General features: G+C 43.9%; 1 protein-coding gene across 2 annotated transcripts in view; it reads left to right on the forward strand.

The window, feature by feature from the left end:
• SMS (spermine synthase) overlaps positions 1–25,334 on the forward strand; it is a 57,996-nt gene that overhangs the window by 10,342 nt on the left and 22,320 nt on the right. Inside the window, exons 2-4 of one of the 2 annotated variants that reach the window (XM_055267553.2) lie at positions 16,588–16,708; positions 21,274–21,367; positions 21,884–21,948. In XM_055267553.2, coding sequence (XP_055123528.1) covers positions 16,588–16,708; positions 21,274–21,367; positions 21,884–21,948 — 280 coding nt within the window. The remainder of the gene's footprint in view (positions 1–16,587; positions 16,709–21,273; positions 21,368–21,883; positions 21,949–25,334) is intronic. The other variant, XM_055267554.2, reaches the window with a different exon arrangement.

Genomic DNA, 25,334 nt, shown 5'->3' on the forward strand with positions numbered 1-25,334 from the left:
CCCCCTGACAGGCCCAGGTGTATGATGATCCCTTCTCTGTGTGCATGTGTTCTCATTGTTCTACTCCCACTTATGAGTGAGAACATGTGGTGTTTGGTTTTCTGTTCCTGTGTTAGTTTGCTTAGAATGATTGCTTCCAGCGTCATCCATGTCCCTGCAAAGGACAGGAACTCATTCTTTTTTATGGCCGCATAGTATTCCATGGTGTATATGTGCCACATTTTCTTTATCCAGTCTATCATAGATGGGCATTTGGGTTGGTTCCAAGTCTTTGTTATTGTAAATAGTGCTTAGTAAACACATGTATGCATGTGTCTTTATAGTAGAATGATTTATAATCTTTTGGGTATATACCCAGTAATGGGATTGCTGGGTCAGATGGTTTTTTTGGTTCTGGATCCTTGGGGAATCACCACACTGTCTTCCACAATAGTTGAACTAACTTACACTCCCACCAACAGTGTAAAAGCATTCCTATTTCTCCACATCCTCTCCAGCATTTGTTGTTTCCTGACTTTTTAATAAGGACCATTCTAACTGGCATGAGATGGTATCTCATAGTGGTTTTGATTTGCATTTCTCTAAGGACCAGTGATGATGAGCTTTTTTCCTATATGTTTGTTGGCTGCATAAATGTCTTCTTTTCAGAAGCGTCTGTTCATATCCTTCACCCACTTTTTGATGAGGTTATGTTTTTCTTATAAATTTAGTTCTTTGTGGATTCTGGATATTAGAGCTTTGTCAGGTGGGTAGATTGCAAAAATTTTCTCCCATTCTGTAGGCTGCCTGTTCACTCTGGTGATAGTTTCTTTAGCTGTGCAGAAGCCCTTTAGTTGAATTAGATCCCATTTGTCAATTTCGACTTTTGTTGTAGTTGCTTTTGGTGTTTTTTGTCATGAAATCTTTTCCCTTGCCTATGTCCTAAATAGTATTGCCTAGGTTTTCTTCTAGGGTTTTTATGGTTTGGGGTTTTACATTGAAATCTTTAATCCATCTTGAGTTAATTTTTTGTATAAGGTGTAAGGAAGGGGTCCAGTTTCTGTTTTCTGCATATGGCTAGCCAGTTTTCCCAGCACCATTTATTAAATAGGGAATCTTTTCCCCATTGCTTGTTTTTGTCAGGTTTAGGGACTTTTTTTTTTTTTTTTTAAGCATTTTGTGACTTAAATTTTTAGTGGAGTTCCTGTAATTTATTTCTTTGAACAAAGGGTCTGGCTTTGCTTCAGAAGGCTGCAGGAACTGTTCAAGTAGTGGTTTGTGCATTTGTCTTTTTACATCATCTGCTCATTTTACACTATGGGGTTAGGGAAATATAAATAAAGAGGGGATACAACTCTGATACTATGGCAAGTAGATAACCACTTTGATGTGTGGTACAAATGGCTTGCCTATTCTTGTTGTATATATAACAATGTTGTACGTAAAAACGCTGGATTTTGGAGCCCAACTGTTGGGGTTTGAATCCTGGTTCCACTAGTTACTAGTGTGTGTGACCTTGGGCAAGTCGTTAATCTATGTGCCTTACTGTGCTGGCTATACTTTGGTTACCCTTGAATAGCAGCTGTGAGAACAGACATCCTTGCCTTGTTTGGACCTTATGGGGAGAGCAGTCTTTTACCATTTTGAGTATTATGCTAACTGTAGGTTTTTTGTAGATACCCTTTATCAAGTTGAGAAAGCTCTCCTCTATTCCCATTTTTGTGTGTTTATCTTGAATGAGTGCTGGATTTTGTCAGGTTATTTTTTGTATAAATTAATATAAAATGTGGGTTTTTTTCTTTAACCTATTATGGTGGATCACATTGATTTTTTTTTTTGAATGTTAAACTAGCCTTGTATACGTGGAATAAATCTCACTTGGTCATGGCATATAATTTTGGCATATAATATGTATTGCTGAATCCTATTTGCTAATGATTTTGTTAAGGATTTTTGTGTCTATACTCATGAGGGATATTGATCGATAGATTTCTTTTTTGGACTGTCTTGGTCTGGTTTTGGTATTAGCATAATACTGGCTTCATAAAATAGGGAGGCCTTCCCTTCTGGAAGAGATTGTGTGGAATTGGTGTTAATTCTTTAAATGTTTGGTAGAACTCTCCAGTGAAACCATCTTGGTCTCAAGATCTCTTTTCTGGAGTGTTTTTTTTTTTGAGAGAGGGTCTTGCTGTGTCACCCAGGCTGAAATGCAGTGGTGTGATCTCAACTCACTGCAGCCTTGACCTCCAGGGCTCAGGCAGTTTTCCTGCCTCACTCCTCCCCACCGGCCCCGCAAAGTAGATGGGACTACAGGTACGCACCATCATCACTGGCTAATTTTTGTATTTTTTTTTTAGAGACAGGGCTTCCTCATGTTGCCCAGGCTGGTCTCAAGCTCCTGACCTCAAGCAGTTGATGTACCTTGGCCTCCCAAAGTGCTGGGATTACAGGCATGAGCCACCATGCCTGGCCTCTTTCTGGAGTTTTTAAGCTATAAATTCAGTTTCCTTAACAGTTATAGGACTCTTCAGGTTATTTCATATTGGGTGAGTTGTGGTAGTGTAGCAGGATCGATAAGGCATCAGAGAGACCAATGGGGTTCACGAGGATATTTATTATTTAGGTGCACCGGCCCAGTCAGATTAACATCCAGAGGACTGAGCCCTGAACAGAGTTGTTACCTTTTAAGCATTTCGTGGGGGCAGAGGGAGATCTGTGCAGGGGGAAGCATATTACAGAAGCAAGAAACAAAGGCAGTTATTCAATTAATTGAGACATGCATTACATCATTTCTTTCTTTTTAAGGAAAAACATGTTTTACGACTTGAGTCTCGTCTAGTGACCTTGCAGCTGCACAGCTAGAGAAACAGGGTCTTCACAATGCCTGGGAAAGGAGGAGAGATAAGGCCCACTAGCCACAGAAAAACAAGCAGTCAATTTTTAAAGGACTCCAGCTCTTTCTCTTTCTCAGGGGGCATTGGGTTTTCTTATATACAACTGAGTTTCTGCTTACACATTCTTTAATTTCTTTTAATTCCTATTTCATTAGTTTGTGTTTTTAGAGGAATTGCCCCATTTCTTTCTTAAGTTGCCACATTTATGTGTGTAGAGTTGTAGTATTCCCTTATCCTATTGGTGCTTGCAGAGTATCCATAGTGATATCTCCTGTTATTCCTAATATCGGCAATCTGTTTTTTTTCTTTGTAAGTCTTGCTAGAGTTTATCTTAATCTTTTCAAAGAAATAGCTCTTTGCTTAATTTTTTTCTCCTCTAGTTTTTATCAATTTTATTGATTTTTTTTTTTTTTTTTTGCTGTTATCCTTTTCTTTTTGCTTTGGGCTTTTCTCTTTTTCTAGGTTCTGAAGTACTAGTGTGGATTAGGGATTTGAGATTTTTAAAGTGGAATTTGGTACTCTTAAGTATTCTCATTCTCTAGTATGCAGTTTCTGTTGATACTAGTTGATAATGTTAGTTCCACGTATTCCTTAAAAAGCAAGAGTCTTAGTTATGTTGGTTGTTAGCTGTTCTTTTTTCAACACAATAAATTGCTAACTTGAATATAGGAAATATTCCTCAGATTATTCTAGTTTCAAATGCTGAGAATGTTCTGAAGTCCTTGGACCAGATTCTGCTCATCTGGCCTATGTTTGTGTGACTCTCCAGCTAAGAATGATCTTTACATCTTAAAAGGGTTGTAAAGCACACACACCAAAGAATATGTGACAGAAACCTGATTTAGCCAGAACGCTTTACCACGTGGCCCTTTACAGAAAAAGCTTGCCCACCCCTGCCTTTAGACCATCTAGGTGCAATGATTTTGGTTGCCTGTTTCAGAGCCATCTGGAAAAATGGGGAAGTACAGATTTCCAAGCCCTTCACATGGCTGCCTTCTCATCTGGAATCCATCATAGTGCACGGCCCTCTCCGTGTTTGAGTAGTTTTGACTTGTGTGCTTTGTCTTTCATCTTTATTCTCCAGTGGCACTTACTTGTCCAGCACCTCCTAGGTGCTGAGTAATCTCCTTGGGGGCCCAGTTGAATGTGGACTTGGCTAATAGTTCTCTGGTAAAGCCACAGGAAGGGAAGGTAGAGGGACCTCCTCAGCGACATGTGTATCAAGTATGGTCTAATATAAATGTGATATATATTTTTTTGACAACACACAATTCCCAAAGTCCAAACTGTTTTATCTTTGGAAATGCTATTTCATTGTTGATACACAGCCTGGCATAGATGCTCAGACAGAACCCCTGAAGTATTGTTTTTTTTTTTTTTTTTTTTTTTTTTTTTTTTTGAGACAGTCGTGCTCTGTTGCCCAGGCTGAAGTGCAGTGGCGTGATCTTGGCTCACTGCAACCCCTGCCTCCTGGGTTCAAGGGATTCCCTTGCCTCAGCCTCCCGAGTAGCTGGTATTACAGGCACCCACCACGACGGCTGGCTAATTTTTATGTTTTAGCAGAGACGGAGTTTCACCATGTTTGTCAGGCTTGGTCTTGAACTCTTGACCTCAAATGATCCGACTGCCTCGACCTCCTAAAGTGCTGTGACTACAGGCGTGAGCCACTGCGCCCGGCCTTGAATTATTTTTAAACACAAAAATGGTATGACCTGTAAGGGATTCTGCCCAGTTAAGGTTAGTGAGAAGAAAGCTGGATGTTCGTGATAGTGATACAGTGCTCAGAAAGCATATTTCATCCTTCCCAGATAATAAAACTGGCAATCCCATGGTTTCTACTTTGGCAAAGAAATCTTGTTTCCCCTTCTGGACGGAGCTAAAGGAAACCATTGTCATTTGACCAGGGCCAACCTGTGTCCTCTGTTTCAGCCTGCCCCTCTGTGATGAGGGGGTGAAGGTAGGTTGGTGGCTGGGGCCGTCTCCACACGTCACATGCCAATTTTGAACTAAAAGTAAGGGCTGGTCACTTTACCTGGTCCAGATGCATTCCTAAGTCATCTCCTGTTCCCTGACCTCAAACACTGCAAGTCCCCTCTCAAAACCTTCTTTTTGTTACTTCTCTAACTTCTCCTTTCTGTTGGGTTGTAGCATGACCCCCACCCCCTGCTTTTCTGTGGGTTCTGATCTCTTTTCCTAATCCTCTGCCTTGGTTGTCTTCCTCAGCTCTGGGCCAGAGTTCCTTCCTCTTCTCAAAAAACATGGTCCTTAAGCCGATGGGCCCACTGAAGAGCATCGTAGGATACCTTATGTCGTTTGCATGATTCCTTTCAGGAGAGGTCAAGTGGCCTGGTTATTCAGTGTCTCATAGCCACAGACTAATAGATAATACTCCTTCCAGATGAAAGGCAGGCTTTAGTATACTGTCTTTTGTCTGTGCCTTGTTTTCTAAGTCTTGACTAGACTCTCATATGGGTTAAATCAGAAGGGTGAGGATGGGTGAGTTTGAATCACTTGACAACCAGCAAGGTGCTGCCCTCCCCAGTCCTACTGTCCGTGGGAAATGCTCTCCCTTGCAGTGGGAATGACAAGGCAGGGCAGTGAAATAATTAGCAACACATTTAAGTTATGCTATAACTTAGCGCATTGAGTTTTAAGAAATTGTGGCTGGTACTCTGTAAACATGCCCATATGGCTTCCCTTAGCGCACGTTTACATGAAAAGAGCTTGGGTGTCATTTCTGTGTTGGTGTTGTGTTTTTCTTCTGTAGTTAATTTTTCTTGTCTGGTTGCTCTTCTCTGTGAACATCAGAAACCATTCTATAAAAATTAAAGTCCTGTAAATTTTTCACGCCGCTGTCCCTGTTCTGTCACCCAGGCAGGAGTGCAATGGCAAGATCTCAGCTCACTGCAGCCTCTGCCTCCTGGGCTCAAGCAATTCTCCTGCCTCAGCCTCCCGAGTAGCTGGGACTACAGGCACACACCACTGCACCTGGCTAATTTTTTTTATTTTTATTTTTATTTTTTTATTTTTTGAGATGGAATCTTGCTCTTGTCACCCAGACTGGAGTGCAGTGGCGCGATCTCGGCTCACTGCAACCTCCGCCTCCGGTGTTCAAGTGATTCTCCTGCTTCAGCCTCCTGAGTAGCTGGGATTACAGGCATGCGCCACCACGCCCGGCTAATTTTTGTGTTTTTAGTAGAGAGGGGGGTTTCATCATGTTGCTCAGGCTGGTCTCGAACTCCTGACCTTGCGATCTGCCCACCTTGGCCTCCGAAAGTGCTGGGATTACAGGTGTGAGCCACCGTGCCCAGTGTATTTTTAGCAGAGATGGAGTTTCGCCATGTTGCCCAGGCTGGTCTCCAGTGATCCTCCAGCCTCAGCCTCCCAAAATGCTGGGAGTACAGGCGTGAACCACCACGCCTGGCCCCTGTCTGTATTTTGCAGCCATACCTCACGAAGGCCTGAGATTGGCTGCAGGCACTTTAGTGTTAGGAAAGCTGTGTGGGAGCTGGGCACCAGCCGCCTCACTGTGCAGTGACAGTGCCTACACACAGCAGCCACTCAGATACTTGGTAGTCTATGATGGATGGGGACAGGTAGAGAAGACCACTCCTTGCAGCCCCTTTACCTGATGCATGTTGCATCTGAGCCCGTGCCTGGTGGGCAGCTTGTGGTGGAGGAGGAGGAGAAACCAACTACTTTTTTTTTTTGCATAAGAATGTATGTATTAGTTTTCTATTGCTGTACAGTAAATTACCACAAATTTAGTCACCTAACACATAATCACAGTTTATGTGGATTAACAATCTGAGAATGGCTCAGCTGGGTCCATTTTTATTTTATTTATTTATTTTGAGACAGAATCTCTTTATGTCACACAGGCTGGAGTGCAGTGGCACCATCTCGGCTCACTGCAACCTCCACCTCCTGAGTTCAAGCGATTCTGCTGCTTCACCCTCCCAAGTAGCCAGGGCTAGAGGCGCCTGCCACCACACCCGGCTAGTTTTTTTGTATTTAGTAGGGATGGGGTTTCACCATGTTGGGCAGGCTGGTCTCGAACTCCTGACCTCAAACCTTGGCTTCCCAAAGTGCTGGGATTACAGGTGTGAGCCACCGCGCCCGGCCTTCTTTTTCAAATAATGGCTTTTTTTCCTCTGGGTATATACCCAGTAATGGGACTGCTGGATGCAATGGTAATTCTACTTTTAGTTCTTTACGGAATCTCCATGCTGTTTTCCATAGTGGTTGTACTAGTTGATATTCCCACTAGCAGTGTAAAAGTGTTCCCCTTTTACCACATCCACGCCAACATCTATTATTTCTTTGACTTTTTAATTACAGTCATTCTTGCAGGAGTAAGGTGGTACCTGATTGTGGTTTTAATTTGCATTTTCCTGACAACTAGTGATGTTGAGCATTTTTTCATGTTTGTTGGCTGTTTATCTTCTTTTGAGAATTGTCTATTGCCCATGTCCTTTGCCCACTTTTTGATGGGATTATTTTTTTTTTTCTTGCTGATTTGAGTTCCTTGTAGATTCTGGATATTAGCTCTTTGTCAGATGCATAGTTTGTAAATATTTTCTCCCACTCTGTGGGTTATCTGATGATTATTTCTTTGGCTGTGCAGAAGCTTTTTAGTTTAATTGGGTCCCATTTATTTATTTTTGTTTTTGTTGCATTTGCTTTTGGGTTCTTGGTCATGAATTCTTTGCCTAAGCCAAAGCCTAGAAGAGTTTTTCTGATGTTATTGTTATCTTCTAAAATTTTTATGGTTTCAGGTTTTAGATTTAAGCCTTTGATCCACCTTAAGTTGGTGTTTTGTATAAGGTGAGAGATGAGGATCCAGTTTCTTTCTTCTACGTGTGGCTTGCCAGTGGAGAAACCAACTTCTGAGACTTCTCCATTGCCTTGGCAACCTTGCAGTAAGTGGGATTCTGAAGGCTCAGCATGTTAGTTTGGGATTTTTGGGGAACAGCTTTATTGAGATATGATTCATATACTGTATAACTCCTTTATCGAACATGTACAATTCAGTGGCTTTCAGGATATTTGCAGAGTTGTGTGACCATCATGACAATCAACTTTAGAACATTTTCATCACCTCAAAAACAAACCTGTGCCCCTTAGCCATCACCCTTATTCCTCCCCGCATTCTTCCCAGCCTCTGGCAACCACTAATCTGCTTTACATCTCTATGAATTTGCCTCTTCTGTTTTGTTTTTTTGAGGTGAAGTTTCGCTCTTGTTGCCCAGGCTGGAGTGCAATTGCGCCATCTCGGCTCACTGCAGCCTCCGCCTCCCGGGTTCAAGCGATTCTCCTGCCTCAGCCTCCCAAGTAGCTGGGATTACAAGCATGTGCCATCCCACATGGCTAAGGATTTGCCTTTTCTGGACATAACAAATAGAATCACTTATTTCACTTAGCATAGTGTTTTTAAAGTCCGACCGTGTTGTATGTAGCGTGTATCAGTACTTCGTTCCTTTTATGCCTGAATAGTGCATGGATAACCACAGTTTGCTTCTCCATCTATAACTTGATGGAAGTTTGGGTCGTTTCTACTTTCTGGCTATTACATATCATGCTACTGTGAACATCTGTGTCAGCTTGGGTTGTGTGTCATGAGCTTCATTTCATCATCATGCAGCTGTTGTAAAAAGGACTAGACATAGGGCTATAAAGCCAAGCTGTTAAGTAAGGCATGCCAGAGGACCACCTGCTTGGCCTAGAAATTCATTAAGCTTCTAATATCTGAGAAGTCTAATAGGCAGATCCTTTTTTAAAATTAAGTTAAACTTTTAATTGTAAACTAAAATTTTCTTTTGTGAAATTGAAGTCTTTTTTGCGTATCACTTGATATCTGTAATCTGGACCTGCTGCCCGTCAGTCTTCATGCTTTTGATGGACCTAGCACATTCTGAGTTCAAAAGATGCTCTCAGACCCTTAGGCAGTGCTCAGCCATGGGCTTGGGTGAAAAGGAGACTTGAGGGATGCCACGCTCTTTGTCATTCTTTTCAGAGGGGTTATGCCAGTGGTGTTGGTGACTCCTGAACATCTACTTCTTTAACTTGACTCCTGAACAGATACTTCTTTAACTTGGTATAATTTATGTAAATTTTAGTGTACCAGTTCTGAGTTTTGACCAATGCATACAGTTGTGTAACCACCACTATTATCAAGATTAGAAACATCTGAACGTGGTTTTAAAGCAGCTACCTGATTTCAAATTGGATTGGAATCCAGTTTCCTTTCCTCTTTTAGGTTTAGGGGTCTATCAAGAAAAATCAGAAAGCTGCTTTATGTGTGAAGGGAAATTGTGCACAACCTGAGCCTGGCTGTCAGGTTATCTGACGTTAGGATCTGGGATTTAGGGGAAAGGATGCCTGCGTTTGTGCTTCCCCTTGCAGGGGAGTTGTGGACTGGCTCTATTGCCAACCAGCTCGCACGCCATCTTCCCTTGGAGAGAGTGCAGATCCCTGAAAGGAGCAGGCAAGAAGGGGCTGGGTATAAGCCTGACCAAAGGTGGGCCCTTGGACTTAGGTGGCAAGTGGTAAGCATGGGCGGGGAAGGCGTGAGTGTCTGTGTGTATATCTGTGTGTGTGTGTGTGTAGGGACACTGAGAATAAAGTGTGAGTGAGGGCATGGAGCTCTGGAAACCTTGGCAGTTCTGTGGTGGCTGGGGCTGCAGTTGCTGGAGCAGTAGGTGGGCTGGAGGTTCGGCTTTGGGTCTCATCACTTGGCATGATGCGATGATGGGGATGACTAAACACCCCTTGGAGCCAGTTCTGGGAGAGACCTCGGAGGGAAAGGGGCTTGATAGTGAGGTATGAAATTTTCAGCCTTCATAACTGAAAATATGCTTGGCGAGAATAGAAATTCATCTCCCACTTTCACAAGCCAGGTGCTCCTTGACCGTGAAAGAGCTGAAAGGAATGTGAATGTAAATCTTCTGTTCCTTTTTTTTTTTTTATGTATAGATCATGTATACAATAAGGTAGATTATCAACAGCAGAAGGCTCATTTCAAATCAGAAGTTCTACATTCAGTGTCACAGTGAGGGTGGTAGAAATGAAAACATTTATTTTGCACGTTGCCTATATTTTCTAATTTTAAAAATACACATATTACTTCTTTCTGTATTAATAAAAGCTTATTTTAAATGACCGTGCTAATACAGTTTGTACTGTGATAAAATATACATGACCTTGACCATGAGAGAGCTAAATCTTCTGTTCCAACCGCCTCATTTTGCGGAGGAGAATGTCAAGGCTCTGGCCTGTCGAATCTGATGGCTCTGCCTGAGGGGAGGGGTGGTGACCACACACAAGACAGTTGGAGTTGTGTAGCCTTCAGAAAACCCCGTGTGCTCATGGCCTGAGTTTTCTTAGCTAAAGTTTTTGAAGTTGAAAAAACAGCCACAAGCCAAGGTCACAAGTAGAGAGAGGTTTTTTTGTTATTGTTGTTTTTTGTTTTTCTGGATGTGTGAGAATTGCATATTTCCTTAGGGCAGCCTCTAATGGAATTTAGTTTGTTAAGGAGGTTGTTAGATTCGCAAAGCTGAAGGAGGAGCAGGAATATAACATGCATGTCTTTTTTTTTTTTTTTTTGTGCCAGGTTCAATTTTGATTCAGAGTGACTCCCTGGCCTAGTAAGGTTGGCTAGTACAGCTAATCTACTTTATGCACACGGGGCTGCATACCATATGGATCAGTGATTAAATAGCAGTACAAGACCATGAGGGAAGGAAGAAACTGACGTTGATTCTGGGTTCTATACAGGAACCCTACAAAGTAGTGTTTCTACTTTATGAGGAAATTAGGTCTGTAAGTGAAAAGTCCTGGCCAGCGAGTTTGGTTGGGGTAGGCTCTGGTGGGAGGCTTGGGGGCGGGGGGGCTGTTACAGGCAATGTTAAGTGGCTGGTGATGTAACCATCGATGAGAGTAGGGAAGTAACAAGCCTGATTTTGATCTGAGACTTGTGATTGGAACAGTGCTGGGAGCAGTTGCACAGGAGGCAGGTTCTAGCTAGATACACAGATTGGGGCTTTGGGCGTCTGGAGCTGATGCTCAGGGTCAGAAGAATGAGTTTCTCCAAGACGGGCCTATAAATGGTTCCCTGGTAGAAAATGAGGCAGGAGGGTGAAGCTTAGGCCTTGATTCTTTTTTTTGCCTTCCTGTCTTCCCTTCCCTTCCTTTAGTAGTGGTGTATTTAATTTGGACCAGTTTATTCATTTTAAGTTGTTGTTGAACAAACACACAAAGTAGGCAGTGGGCTGGAAATGGGGACATTGCATTGTTCAGTAGACAGAGGACATGTTTTGCCTTGGGAGAGGTCACTGTGTTTCTGAGCGCTTTGGAAGGCTGAGTGATCTACTAGTTACAATGTATTATTCTTGCCTGGCCATTGAAGTGAATTTTCTGAGAACTTCTGCCAAAGAAGTACATTGGCCTAGTTTGGATGACTGTGTCTCCTTCAAAGTAGTGTGATGAGCTCTTTTAGCATTTGAATCTATCTTCACATTTTCTTCTGATTTGTGGACACTTATGACGTTGCTATCCTGTGTTCTCAAGTTTGGGTACATTCTGACCTCAGGCTCTTTTTCACCTGTGTATAGAGCATCTAGTAGTTCTCAAGGGATTGTATTGCCCCTCTCCTGCCCTTGGGGCAGTTGGGGTGTGGGGTCTTTTATTGACAAGCAAGGGCATTCCTGACATTTAATGGGTATGGCTGGGGTTACCAAAGTCCTGTGAAAGACAGGGCAGCCTTTCTTACCACGTTGTTGACCTTACCCCTGATATCAAGGAACCCTGATAGAGCAAGTCTGATTTGTTTGGTCATTTTACAAGTTCCATAGACAGGCATAATGGCTGAAATTTGGAATAATTACAAAGCATTTTCTGGGGCATGTGACAGGTTATCCGTGGCTTCAGTTAGTAAAGAGTTCTAACTTTTTTCAGCCCCTCTGTTGAGCATTTTCTGTAACTTTTTGGTGAGTTGAGTATAACTGGTATGGAAATGGTAGGGGGTTTCTTTTCCTTTTTTTGTGTTGGGTGATTTAGATTAGTGGTTCTCAGCTGTGGCTGGACATTGGAATTTCCCAGGGAGCTTTTGAAAATACTCATGCCTGGGGCCCACCCCACATTTCTACTTAATTGGCCTAATGTGTGGCATTGGAATTTTTTAAAACTCCCCAGGTGATTATTATTACTTACTTTTTTGAAATAGGGTCTCACTGTTGCCCAGGCTGAAGTGAGGTGGCACAATCATGGGTCACTGCAGCCTTCACCTCCCAGGCTAAGGTGTTCCTCCCATCTCAGCCTCCTGGGTAGCTGGGACTATACGGGCGTGCCACTATGTCCGGCTAATTTTTGTATTTTTGGTAGAGACAGATTTTACCACGTTGCCCAGGCTGGTCTCGAACTCCTGGGCTCAAGCGATCCTCCTGCCTTGACCTCCTAAAGTGTTGGGATTACAGGCGTGAAACACCATGCCTGGCCTCCCTGGGTGAATGATAATGCACAGCTAGGATTGTAAACCACTAGTCTAGATGTTCTTGAACCTCTGCAAAGATATAGTAATAAAGGATGATGAATTCAGCCAAGTAAAATAATTTTTTATTTGCCACCAAACATTTATTGAGCACGTGGGATCAAGATGGCTAAGTGAGCCACCTCATGCTTTTGCTTTGTTTTCACTTTAAAAGCCCTGATTTGGAAAGAGATACTACTGTGGAGTTTTCAGCTCTAGCTCCCCTTCCTGGAGTGTCTTCCCCAAGGGCTGGGTAACAGGGGAGGCCCCAAATCGGGAAGAAGGTGGGGATGAAGGGAGATGAATGGTGGGCAAAATGGTGGTGTCCATATAAGGCCCTGCAGATACCTTCCTGGCAGGGCTAGCATACTCAGATGCCCACAGGGACCAGGCGGCCACACAAGTGAATAGGGTTTGTGGGTAAATGAGCTTCCAGAAACACGTTCAGCTTTGGCCTGTTTTTACTGAACTTGGCTGGTAAACCTATAGTGTGGGAACAAGTAATACTTCAAATCGGATTTCTTGTGTAGTTTTTCCTTCAGTTTGAAACCTGGCCGGAGGACTTTCTTTAGCCCACACGGTGCCTTTCTGTTAATTGTGCCAGTTAGAAAAAGGGGATGGCCACTACACTGGGCTTGGCCAGCAGTCAAAGCCTTTGCATAGATCAGACAAAGACACCGCCTTTCCTTGGCCTAAGGGATGAGGTTCACCCCAGCTCAGCCACCCAAGCCAGGGTCCTCGTTCACGGCACAGCCTGGTCAATTACATGCAAGGTGGCCTTGTCTAGATTGTTCGTTCACCAGCATGGGGGTTCGGGTTCTGTTTTGTAATGTGCCAACTGAACCATCTTGAGGCCGTTTACCAGGAGTGATGATTTGTTTTATATGCTTTCAAAACAGAAAACATCTGTTCTAGCCAAGGAGGGATTGCTTAATTTCAGAATGGCTCTTCAGATTCAGGGAAAGTTCTGCCTGGCTCAGTACACTCAAGCCACCTCCACAGTGGGCTGGCCAACCACGCTTCAGTGACAAACACAAACTGAACAAGGTTGGTTTATCTTACCAAGTTTGAAATCAGATTTTTTTCTTTTTTAAGTGAAGTAGAATTCAGTCTTAAATGCTACAGTTCTGGGGATATAATTCAGACCTTCACTTTTAATTTCCTGAAACCAATTTCAGAATAGCAAAGCAAGCTAGATTATTTTCTGCCAAACGACTTTTCCCAAAGGCACAGTTTTGCTAAGAACAAATGAGAGCTTAAGGATTCATTGGGCCACCGCTGCTCGGTGTTTATAGATGCTTGTGCTGCTGTGGGAGTGTGACGTGGATTCTGCACTGGTAGTTCCTCCCTGATGTGGGACTTTTTCTGGGAGGCTCTTTCATTTTGGCCACCCGTAGGGCTTGACCACCCTGACATCCAGCCCTACCCAAGTCCTTGCAAGTTTCAGCTGCATCCTCACTTTGGCTAGCCAGACCCCTGCATTCTGAGGGGGAGGAAACCACTTCTCTGGGGGTGAACACCCATTGGTGACTTTTGGAAGGGGTTCCTCTAGTTCTTAGGACTGTCTGAAGTCCCTTTGCTTTTTCTCTTCTTCCTCTCTCAATTGCTGGTACCCCACAGGTCTCAGGGCTGTGGCCCATTTATTGCTATCTATACCTGTTTGGGGATTTAGGGTTACACTCTGTCATTTAGTTTTGTTCCAGATGTTGTCCATGAGTTTTGGCTGGGCTATCAACTGCTCTGTTTGGCAATTTTGAATATTAAATTATGTTTTCACTGCCACTTTTAGTATTCTGTTTGCTATTGTTAAAGGTGAAAACGAATTTTGGGCAGGTGTATTAGCTTGCTTAGGGTTGCTGTAACAAAGTACTACAAATTGGATAGCTTACAATGGCAGAGATGTATTCTCTCACAATTCCGGAGGCCAGAAGTTCCAGATCAAAACGTGACAGGCCCATGCTTCCCCAGAAGCCTCTTCAGCTTCTGGCGCGCTTCTGGCTGTCCTGGGCTTGGCGTGTGGCTCTTAATCACTCCAATGTCTGCCTCCGTCTTATGTCACCTGCCCCCTTTTCTCCCTGTATCTTCTCTTCTGTCACTTATAAGGGCACTTGTCATTGGGTTTAGGGTCTGGGTACCTGGATAATCCAGATGCTTTTATCTCAAGATCCTTAATTACATCTACAAAGACCGTTTTCCAAAGAAAGTCACATCCCCAGGTTCTGGAGATTAAGATGTGGATATATCTTTTTGGTGCCACCATTATACCCACTACAGTGGGAGAGGGTGAAATCTTCTGATTTTTAAATGGCAACGAATTTACACTTTTAAAAAGTCTGTGCAGGGACTGGGTGCGGTGGCCCACGCCTGTAATCCCAGCACTTTGGGAGGCTGAGGCAGGTGGATTGCTTGAGCTCAGGAGTTTGAGACCAGCCTGGGCAACATGGTGAAACCCCATCGCTACCAAAAATGTACAAAAATTAGTTGGACATGGGCCGGGTGCAGTGGCTCACGCCTGTAATCCCAGCACTTTGGGAGGCCAAGGCGGGCGGATCACAAGGTCAGGAGATCGAGACCATCTTGGTTAACACGGTGAAACCCCATCTCTACTACAAATACAAAAAAAAAAAAAAAAAAAAAAAGCCGGGTGTGGTGGCGGGCGCCTGTAGACCCAGCTACTCAGGAGGCTGAGGCAGGAGAATGGTGTGAACCTGGAAGGCGGAGCTTGCAGTGAGCCAAGGTCACACCGCTGCACTCCAGTCTGGGCTACAGAGCCCGACTCTGTCTCAAAATAAATAAATAAATAATAAATAAAAAACAAATAAATAAAAATTAGTTGGGCATCGTGGTTTGCACCTGTAGTCCCAGCTACTTGGGAGGCTGAAGCAAGAGGATCACTTAATCCCAGGAAGCAGAGGTTGCAGTGAGCCGAGATTGCGCCAATGCATTTCTACCTGGGCGACAGAGGGAGATCCTGTCTCAAAAAAAAAGTCTGTGCAGGCCAGAATAAGTCATATCTGTCCACTTTGGCCTCTAAACTCCCCGTTTGTAGCCTTCATTCAGTGGCCTTGGGAACACAGTTCTAAGTTGCTAGAGATAGACTCTTTTTGCATAGTGAAAAAATCCTTAACTTCCCAGTTCTAGTTTCAGCACTACTTAGTTTGTGGCAGAAATTCTAATGTAATTTTCTTGGCAAATCACACTGCAATCAGCTGTGACTCTTTGTTTTTTACTTTTACCTCTGTTCAGGTCACAGAGATGCTTCATTTTGATATTTACCAGGCTGTTTTTCCCCTCAGAGGAGCCAGCCTTCAGAGGACTGGTGGGAAAGTAAAGAGTAGTTCCTCTTGTCATATCTTGGTTCTTTGTTTTATATTTATTAGGGAATGCCTGCTTTGTAGATAGAACTAGAGAAGAAAAAATTGCATTTACCCCTTATTCTAAGTATTGTAATATTGGATGTTCTTGAAGATCCTGGCTTCAGGCGAACCTGTGGAGGTTAATGTACTTTACCTGGGAACACTGATTGCACTTTTGGGAGTAGGACACTGGACAGGATGGGAGACAGGAGGATTGGCTTCTGGGACCATGGGGGTGGGGTGGGGAGACCCACAAGCCAGCAGATTGTCCCATATGAAATCGTTGTCCAGTTTCTACCATTTAGAGCTATGTTACTGAGGATTACTGTTGGATATTTTTTTCCAGTTATAAAAGCAGCACATCCTTTTCGTAAAACATGGGAAAAAAAAAAGCTTGTCATTTATATTACTCATCAGCAGTGGACAGGTATCCCCTTTCTAGTACCGTGTGTCCTCATTAATTTATTTAACCTGAAGTGTGGAGTCTCATTTGTTGTGCTTGCATTTATTTGCATTTCTTTAATTTCTGCTTAGGGTGAATATTTTGTTATGCTGCCTCTAGGCTGAATATGTCGACATCCTTGGCACAGCTATTTGTGGTCGGTCGGCTTTTGTGTTCTTACCATCGTGTAAACTGGTGGTCTGCGTCGCCTTTCCTTGGAGGGTGGAGAATGTTTATTGCTCGTCATGACAAGGGATAAGTGACACGGACAACTTTGTTCAGGTTTTTTTTTTTTTTCTTTTTTAAGCTCAGTCCTCAAACTGTGCCTCATTGGCCTTCCTTCTGAACGTTTCTTTCTGACCATTTTGCCTTCTTCCCCTTGTTCTCCAGCTGATGGTGAGACCATTCTGAAAGGCCTCCAGTCCATTTTCCAGGAGCAGGGGATGGCAGAGTCGGTGCACACCTGGCAGGACCATGGCTATTTAGCAACCTACACAAACAAGAACGGCAGGTGAGCAGTCTCCAGTGCTATTCTTCATATCTGGTCACTTATGAGCAGAGAGGGTGACAGAGTGGAGGATGGGGGTGGCATCCGGCATTTTTTTTTCTCCTTTGACATCTTTTAGGATGGGACTGGAACTTGGTGCTTCTCAACCCTAGCTGCACATCAGAATCTCCTGGTAGCGTTACTGACCACAGGTTCTTAAGCTCTCATGTATATAGAGATTGACAGGAGGCCAAACATGTTTCCCAGACAAGATTTTGTTAAGACTTATGCCCAGAGTGGGCATAAGGGAGGCAGCCCAGGAAAAGTTTTGTGGCTGACTCCCCCAAGGGCAGCTGCAGGTGATGTTTTGAAGGGAGTGACGTGAATAGTTCATGAGGTAGATGAGTGTCATTACAGGTACGCACCCAGGGAGTGGTGTGCAGACTCAGTGAGGGCTCCTGCTAATGTTTGCACCCTGAAGTGGCTGGTGAGCCCCGCTCTTGGCGGGGACTTCAGCGTAGTAGTAAGACGGGCAGGATCGCTCATTGGGCTCATGCAAGCGGTAGGTCAACTCCCTGGAGTAAAAAGTTTATGGTAGAACTCAGCCTCTTAAGTCCCTGGAGTAAGATTTACCATAGGATGCTGCTTATCTTAGTGTTTTTCAGGTCTCTGGTCAGCAGAGATGATATCGGAGGGGCTGGGGTCCAGATGGATGGGTTGGTTGGGGTGCCCACCACCTGTGGGGACCCACTAGTTTGCAGCAGAGGCCCGTAGGGGGCATGCCGGGGCCTTCTCTGCAGGATGCTGAGCTGCAGATGCCCTTGCTCAGCTTGAAGTAGGGTGGGTGCAGATTGAGGGTGCCTGTTCTAGGATGGCCAGCAGCAGTGCTGCAGGGCCCCAGGGGCAGCCCACACAGAGCCTCAAGCAGTGCTTTGCCATCTTCCTGGCTCCTAGAGCCTGGTATTTCTGGAAATAAGTGTGTTATTACGGTTGCGGGGAGCCCAGGTCCCTTCTCTGCTCTGATTCTGGAGAGCTTTCACGAAACACTCGTGCCTGGGCATTTCCCCCAGAAATTGAGGTCACAGGGCCTGGACATCTGGATTTCTCCAAAGCCCCAGTGGTTCTATGTGGCCAGGACCAAGAACCCCTGGTGGCATAAGCAGTTTGAAATGGCAGGCAATGATCCCCTGGGCCCCTACCATAAGAGTTCTTGAAGCAATAAGTGGATCTGCGGCAGGGCCCAGATTCCATTTCCAGGAAGCTCCCGGGGGATGCTGATGCTGCTGGACAGCTGACCACACTTTGAGTAGCACTGTTATGACTGATTATCAGCTACTGCAGACCATGGTAAAATGCAGAAGAAAACCTAAACTAAGAAATGACTGATAACAAGAAACCAGTGCGTTGAGCTCTTGGTATTTCCTTAAATCTTGGTTTGTATTATATCTGGACTGGCTTAGTATGTAAAACTACTAATTAAGATTCTTAGTAATTTGCACTATTAATTTAGAAATGTAATAGGGTGCAGTATATACTGCTCAGGTGATGAGTGCACCAAAATCTAACGAATCGGCACTAAAGAATTTACTCACGTAATCAAACACCACCCGTTCCCCAATAGCCTATGGAAATAAACATTAAAATAAATAAAAATGTGAACTCCAGGGTGGGGTATTTTCGATAGCTTTTATTCTGTTACCTCAGTGGGTACCCAGTACTGGAATTCCACGTGGCTTCCTTAATGTCCCACTTTGTCTCTCTTTGTTTCTCTATTAAAGGAAGAAGTAGCCACCTCCATGATATTCCAGAGACCTAGAGATGAGGGAAACCTGTACTTTTTGAGCTCACTGCCCCTTCCACTATTCTCTCTATGAGTCTCCATGGCCTACCCCTGTGGCATTAATTGGTGTTCCCTATTCTGATACCTCTCAAAGACATCCTAACCCCTTCTTCCCCAAGCCCAGACTTGTATTTCTAACTGTGTAGCAAACCTCCCTGTGTGTTTAGTAGATACCTCAAATGTATCTAAGATGATGATTTCTTCCTCATATGAACACCACCACCAAACCCTCCTCCCCCCTGTGTCCTTTTCTTCCCTGCTGTGACCCAGTTGATGGATGGTCTCTTGGAAGCAGAGGCTGTAGCTGTCCTAGAGCCCTCTGGCTCCTGTAGGATTACACTCAGCCCCCCCCTGTACCTGCCGCCTCTGACAGTTTTTACTGTGGTCCATCTTTTGGGGACTACAGCAAATTGGAACTCGTCATCCACCGCCTCCGGTGGCAGGCTCCTCAGCCAGCACCAGGTGAAAAGTTGCACTTCTTATCTCCTAAAGGCCTTTGCAGCTGGGCCCTGCCTACCTCTCTGTGACAGTTATTGAAGTTTCTACCATAGGCACCAATTCCAGTTGTACAGAAGACTTAGAATTCTTCCAAAGAAGGGGTTTTTGAGTGACAAGAGCTGTTTGGAAACTGCTTTGAAAAGCAATAAAAACAAAAACCCCAAATGAACTGCTTAGGGTTTTTGTTGTTGTTGTTGTTGTTTTTGAGACCGAATCTTGCTCTGTTGCCCGGGCTGGAGTGCAGTGGCGCAATCTTGGCTTACTGCAACCTCTGCCTCCCGGGTTCAAACAGTTCTCCCACCTCAGCCTTCCAAGTGGCTGGAATTACAGGCACTCACCACCACATCCAGATAATTTTGTGTTTTTAATAGAGACAGGGTTTCACCATGTTGCCCAGGCTGGTCTCAAACTCCTGGCTCAAGCCATCCACCTGCCTGGGCCTCCCAAAGTGTTGGGATTACAGGCATGAGCCACTGCGCCTGGCCAGCTTAGTTTTTAAGAGTTTTCTACTTGGTCTCCTTCCTCTCTCTCTTGGTCAACTGGTACCCACCCCGAGGTGGGTCCTGAAACCTCACCTCTCCTACCCATGCATGGGCTTAGGGAAAGGACCTGAGCCACCTTTATTCAGGTTCTCTATTCCCTGCCCCCCCGACCCCGGGCACATTTTCCCCCCTCCTATTTCTGGTTTTAGCCCTAGGAGCACCTTAATCCTTGACACTGCCTTCTAGCATTCTCTGTGTTCATGCTACAACCACCCAAGTGGATAAAGGGGACCTTACTTCTCTGTTGTTCCTTCCCCCTCTCCTCTCTGCTGCTGGTGAAGGAGGGAAAGGAAAGATGATCCTCTCATTCTGGTGTAGAAGAGTTTGTGGACTCTGGGCAAGAACTTGATTTTTGAGGTCACTTAAGGGCTGAAGGTGAAAAATTAACTAGTTTAGTTTTATTTTAAATTTTTTATAGAGGCAGAGTCTCACTCTGTCGCCCAGGCTGAAGTGCAGTGGTGCGATCATGGCTCACTGCGGCCTTGACCTCCCGGGCTTAAGGAATCCTCCTGCCTCATCCTCCCAAGTAGCTGGGACTACAGGCCTGTGCCACCATGCCTAGCTTATTATTTTTAGTTTTTTTTTTTTTTATCCAAGCACACTATCTGTATTCTCTGAACAGAATTAATCTTCTAGTTTAGTATTTTTCAAACATTTCTTTACCTATTATTTATAGTAGGAGGTAATCATAACCCTGGAAATACACATCTGTGTAAATGCAAAACAAATACATGCATAGGCCAGGCATGGTGGCTCATACCTGTAATCTCAACACTTTGGGAGGCCGAGGCAGGTGGATCACCTGAGGTCAGGAGTTCGAGACCCACCTGGCCAACACGGTGAAACCCCGTCTCTACTAAAAATACAAAATTAGCCAGGTGTGGTGGGACACGCCTGTGGTCCCAGCTACTTGGGAGGCTGACAGGAGAATCGCTTGAACCCAGGAGGTGGAGGCTGCAGTGAGCCAAGATCATGTCACTTGCACTCCAGCCTGGGCAAGACAGAGCGAGACTCCATCTCAGAAAAAAAAAAAAAAGCATATAACTGAAACAAAAGTTTCATCAAATACATCTTAGCACATGTGATACACTCAAATATGTTTATTTCATTAAAAAAGAAAATGGGGTGGTCAGAAAATTTTGTGTAAAGGTTGCTGTCACGTTTTTTAAAATCTTTAAAAATGTAAACCATTCTTAGCCTGCAGGCTTTACAAAAACATACTGTGGGATGGATTAGGTTTGCAGGCAGTTGGCCTGGATTTTCCAGAGTGCCTACTAAATTAATTTACCTACCACCAGCCTGCAGTTAGGAAAAAATGGCTCTGGTTTGAACTCTGAAGGTTAATTGAGAGAAACCAGTTTACCCTTCTCCACACTCCCTTCCTCTTAAGGCAGTAGTTACTAAACCTGGCAAAATTACCTAGAGAACCTTTTTAAAAACTAGATTCACAGAACTGCTACTGAATGACTTTTTGGGCCCAAGAACCAGTTTTGAAAACCTTAACATTTGGTAATGCCTTCTAAACCTTCCACAAATGATTGGGAGTTTCTCCCCGCAAGACACAGCCCTAGTAAGAAAGCAAAAAAGGTTAACTGTATACTTTTAGGGAAATAAAGAGCAGTGGTCTTTTAATTGGGTGACATCTCTCTATCTTTTTTTTTAATGCCCCGATATAATTCTTAAGCTTAAAATTATATTTTCCTTTGTAGCTTTGCCAATTTGAGAATTTACCCACATGGATTGGTGTTGCTGGACCTTCAGAGTTATGATGGTGATGCGCAAGGCAAAGAAGAGATCGACAGTGTCGGTTTTTCACTTTCATTTCCTCAGTGTTTAAGGATCATAGTATCTGCTTAGCTTAGTGTTAAAATAATTTTCTCTTCATTGCTTACTTTCCAGTTAATTTTAAACTTTCCTCCCTCCACATAAGTGGTTTTAGAATAGAAGTAGTTGTTTAGTTGTTTTTAGGAACCTGGGTGTCAGCGTTCCCTTTTAACTGCCTTAGTATGAGTAATCTTATTTTCCACTGGAGGGAATAGAAAACCTTTAACTGGGATTTTATAGCTGCAGTACCCTTTAGCCTTCCTCTTCCATGTTATTTTGTTGCTAACTTACACTAAGGTTAGGTCAGCAACATGAAAGGATAGTTGGTATGGGAGAGTGGAATTGGGCCAGGCGTCTACAGGCTGCTAGAGGGTAGGAGGAGGGACAGGTCAATCTTGCACAGCTCTGTCAACACGGCCTCAGTCGTTGGGTCTGTAATTTAGCTCTTCCATGCAGCTTATTCTACAAGCCCATTGATTTTTCTTTTAATTGTAGATTTTGAACAAAGTAGAAGAAAGAATGAAAGAATTGAGTCAGGACAGTACTGGACGGGTGAAACGGTAAGTCCACTCTTGAATGTCCTTTTATATTTAATCGATTGAAACAATCATAGTTGGCTGGGCACGGTAGCTCACATCTGTAATCCCAGCAATTTAGGAGGCTGAGGCAGGCGGATCACTTGAAGTCAGGAGTTTGAGACCAGCCTGGCCAACATGGCAAAACACCGTCTCTACTAAAAATACAAAAATTAGCTGGGCGTGGTGGTGCATGCTTGTAATTCCAGCTACTTGAAAGGCTCATGCATGCGAATGGCCTAAACCCAGGAGGCAGAGGTTGCAGTGATCCGAGATCACACCGTTGCACTCCAGCCTGGGTGACACAATGAGACTGTCTCAAAAAAAAAAAAAAAAAAAAAAAAAAAAATCAGAATGGCGGTGTTGTCCCCAGTAGTGTCTGCTTAAGATATGGGAAAGATCAAACTCAGCACCTCCTTCTAGCAACATGGTGAACTGAACTGCTGGGCCCCTCACACCAAAACAAGACAGTGTATGAACATACATGTGCATGGATGCACACACAGAAATGCTAGGTAAAATGAAACTAAGGCAGAAAGGGGTTATGGACCAACTCCAAGGAGTTGGAACTGCGTCGAGTGGAGACCCAGGTAGAGCTGCCACCTCATCAGAGGGAGCTAGAAAACTCCTGACTTCAGTTTGAGACCAGCCTGACCAACATGGGTGAAACCCCGTCTCTACTAAAAATAGAAAAATTAGCTGGGCGTGGTGGTACGTGCTTGTAATCCCAGCTTCTCAGGAGGCTGAGGCAGGAGAATCGCTTGAACCCGGGAAGCAGAGGTTGCAGTGAGCTGAGATCGCACCACCGCACTCCATCCTGGGCAACAGAGTGAAACTCCGTCTCAAAACAAAACAAAACAAAAACCTGACTTCAACCCTTCCAGGAAAGAGAAAAGGTCACTTTTTCTCCTTCAGGCTCTAGGCCCCAGAGTAAAGTTAAGCAATTTTAAGAGACTTCCGACAGGGTGGGGTGATAAGAAAATTTCCCTCAAGGCTTTCAAAGAAGAAAACTTTCCAAGATACTAAGAATTGATAGGCCACCAACTTTAAGCTGCCATAGGCAGGTTATTTTCAAGTGATCATGAGGAAAATGAAGCTCTCCCTATCCAGTGGGATGGGCACTAGCCGCACATGGCTATTTAAAGTTAATTAAAATACACAATTCAGGCCGGGCGTGGTGGCTCAAGCCTGTAATCCCAGCACTTTGGGAGGCCAAGGCGGGCGGATCATGAGGTCAGGAGATCGCGACCTTCCTGGCTAACACGTCTCTACTAAAAATACAAAAAAAAAAAAAAGTAGCCGGGCGTGGTGGCGGGCGCCTGTAGTCCCAGCTACTCAGGAGGCTGAGGCAGGAGAATGGCGTGAACCCCGGAGGCGGAGCTTGAAGTGAGCCGAGATCGCGCCACTGCACTGCAGCCTGGGGGACAGAGCGAGACTCCGTCTCGGAAAAAAAAAAAAAAAAAAAAATAATAATAATTCAGTTCCTTAGTCACAATAGCTAGTGGTTAATGCCTGCCATGTGGGACAGTACAACTAAGGAACATTTTCATCATCCAAATTTCTATCGGACACTGCCGAAGTGTTTGCCAGTGGTGTCAGATTTTAAAAGAATACAATTTGGACATCGTGGGAAGGAACTAGTGTCTGGTATATCATGGGAATTAAGAAGTGCTTTGGATACACAGCTTGTAAATGCGGGACAATTTACTCTTGCCCTGCCTTGGTGGATCCTCATCAGGCCTTAAGGCATAGAAGGCCGGTCTTCCTTGCTCATAAAATTAACCTCATAGTTGCAGAGACCAACACAGAGGGACTTCCTCACTGCTGAGCAACCGAAATACAGGTTCCTCCAGTTCATGGCACTTTCCAGAAGAAGGAATCCTTACTGGCAAGCGTTAGGGTGTTTAAGTACTTAATTACTCACCACACTAGGTTTGATCAGCCCACAAGAAAGCTCCAGAGCAGATGTAAGATAACTAGGTAATTGTTTAACCTCCTGTAGTTAAAGAGGAAGGCAGGAAACTGAAAGTGAAAAGAAGACGCCACAGTATAGAACTGTCTATTTTTTTGAGATCTGTTAGAGCACTGAGGCTCTTTTGGAGCATCCAGGCTCAGTTTAGGGTCCCCAGCCATGTCTCTCACCCTTCACCTTCCTTTAAAAACACATCCACACCCGTATACCCATACCACTTTTTGCACATTTCGTCTTTTCCTGTTTGCAGGGTTTTCCTTATCTGCACCCATTTGCAATGAACAGGTTCCCCACTGTCAGAAAGGGTCTTAACTTTATGATAATGAATTGGTCCACATCAAAATGTGGTCTGATTTTTATCAGTTACCTCTAGGAGTGAGTAAACGGAATACATTTATGGGCTTCAGCATTCATGAGAAGTCTGGTTCTTTTCTTTTTTTGGTATAGGAGTTTTCTAAGAGTGGAGTTAAGCTTTAGATCTTCAAAATACTTTTCTTATGCTTGTCACAGTTTTTATTTTCATGAAATAAGGTTGACGAGAGCTAGAAATTGGGAATACCTTGTTGTAAACCCTTTGTTACTGGCCTCAAAAGGACAAGGATTGCTATCCTTTTTTTTTTTTTATCTGAAGAATAAAGATCAGAGGTTAAATGTTAGAGATTGAATCATTAACAAATAACCCAGTAACATTATCTGAAATTATTCCCCTTTGATAAGTCTGAATTTTTGACTTATGGGATGTACTTGAATTTATTTTTGTTTTCTACTTTCAAGTGAAAAGGAACAAGAAAACAAGGTCACAGAAATTAACTTTGATTTTAAAAGGTTCTTGCAATTTACATAGTATACCGAAGGCCTGGGCTATAATCTACCTGAATTGGTATAGTCCAGTTTCATTTTTCAGCAGTGAAGATTGAAACGAGTTTGGTAGGGGGCTCCATAGTACCTCCTGGTAGCCCGTTACAGGGCTACCAGGGAGATGCCCTTTAATGCTAGGTTGAGCACTTCATCAGGGTAATGGCATTTACATCCTGTTAAGATCCTTCTTTCTTTGCCAGTCTTTAAAAAAAAACCATAGTGTTACAATGTAGGAAAGAGCTCTTCGCCTTAGCCAAGGCACTATTGACACAATTGAGAACAGGCACTGTTTGTTTTCAGTGGGTTTGTCTGTAGTGCAGTAATTGCTGATAGGTGGCTGGTGTCAAGGAGAGGGTACTCTTCCTCCCCTGGAAGTGAGTGACTTGGTCTTTCATCCAGTGCTATGGGTGGCTCACTCTCACCTCACTCCCCACCATCAGCCAGGGGTGGAAGAGGCTTCTTCCAAGTCCTGTTTGCCTGCTCTCTAGCAGTTGTCCTGATTGGTGCTTCACATTTTACAATTTACAAGAAAAACCCCCTA

This window comes from Symphalangus syndactylus, chromosome X, assembly GCF_028878055.3.
Source record: "Symphalangus syndactylus isolate Jambi chromosome X, NHGRI_mSymSyn1-v2.1_pri, whole genome shotgun sequence".
Taxonomy (NCBI): Eukaryota; Metazoa; Chordata; class Mammalia; order Primates; family Hylobatidae; genus Symphalangus; species Symphalangus syndactylus.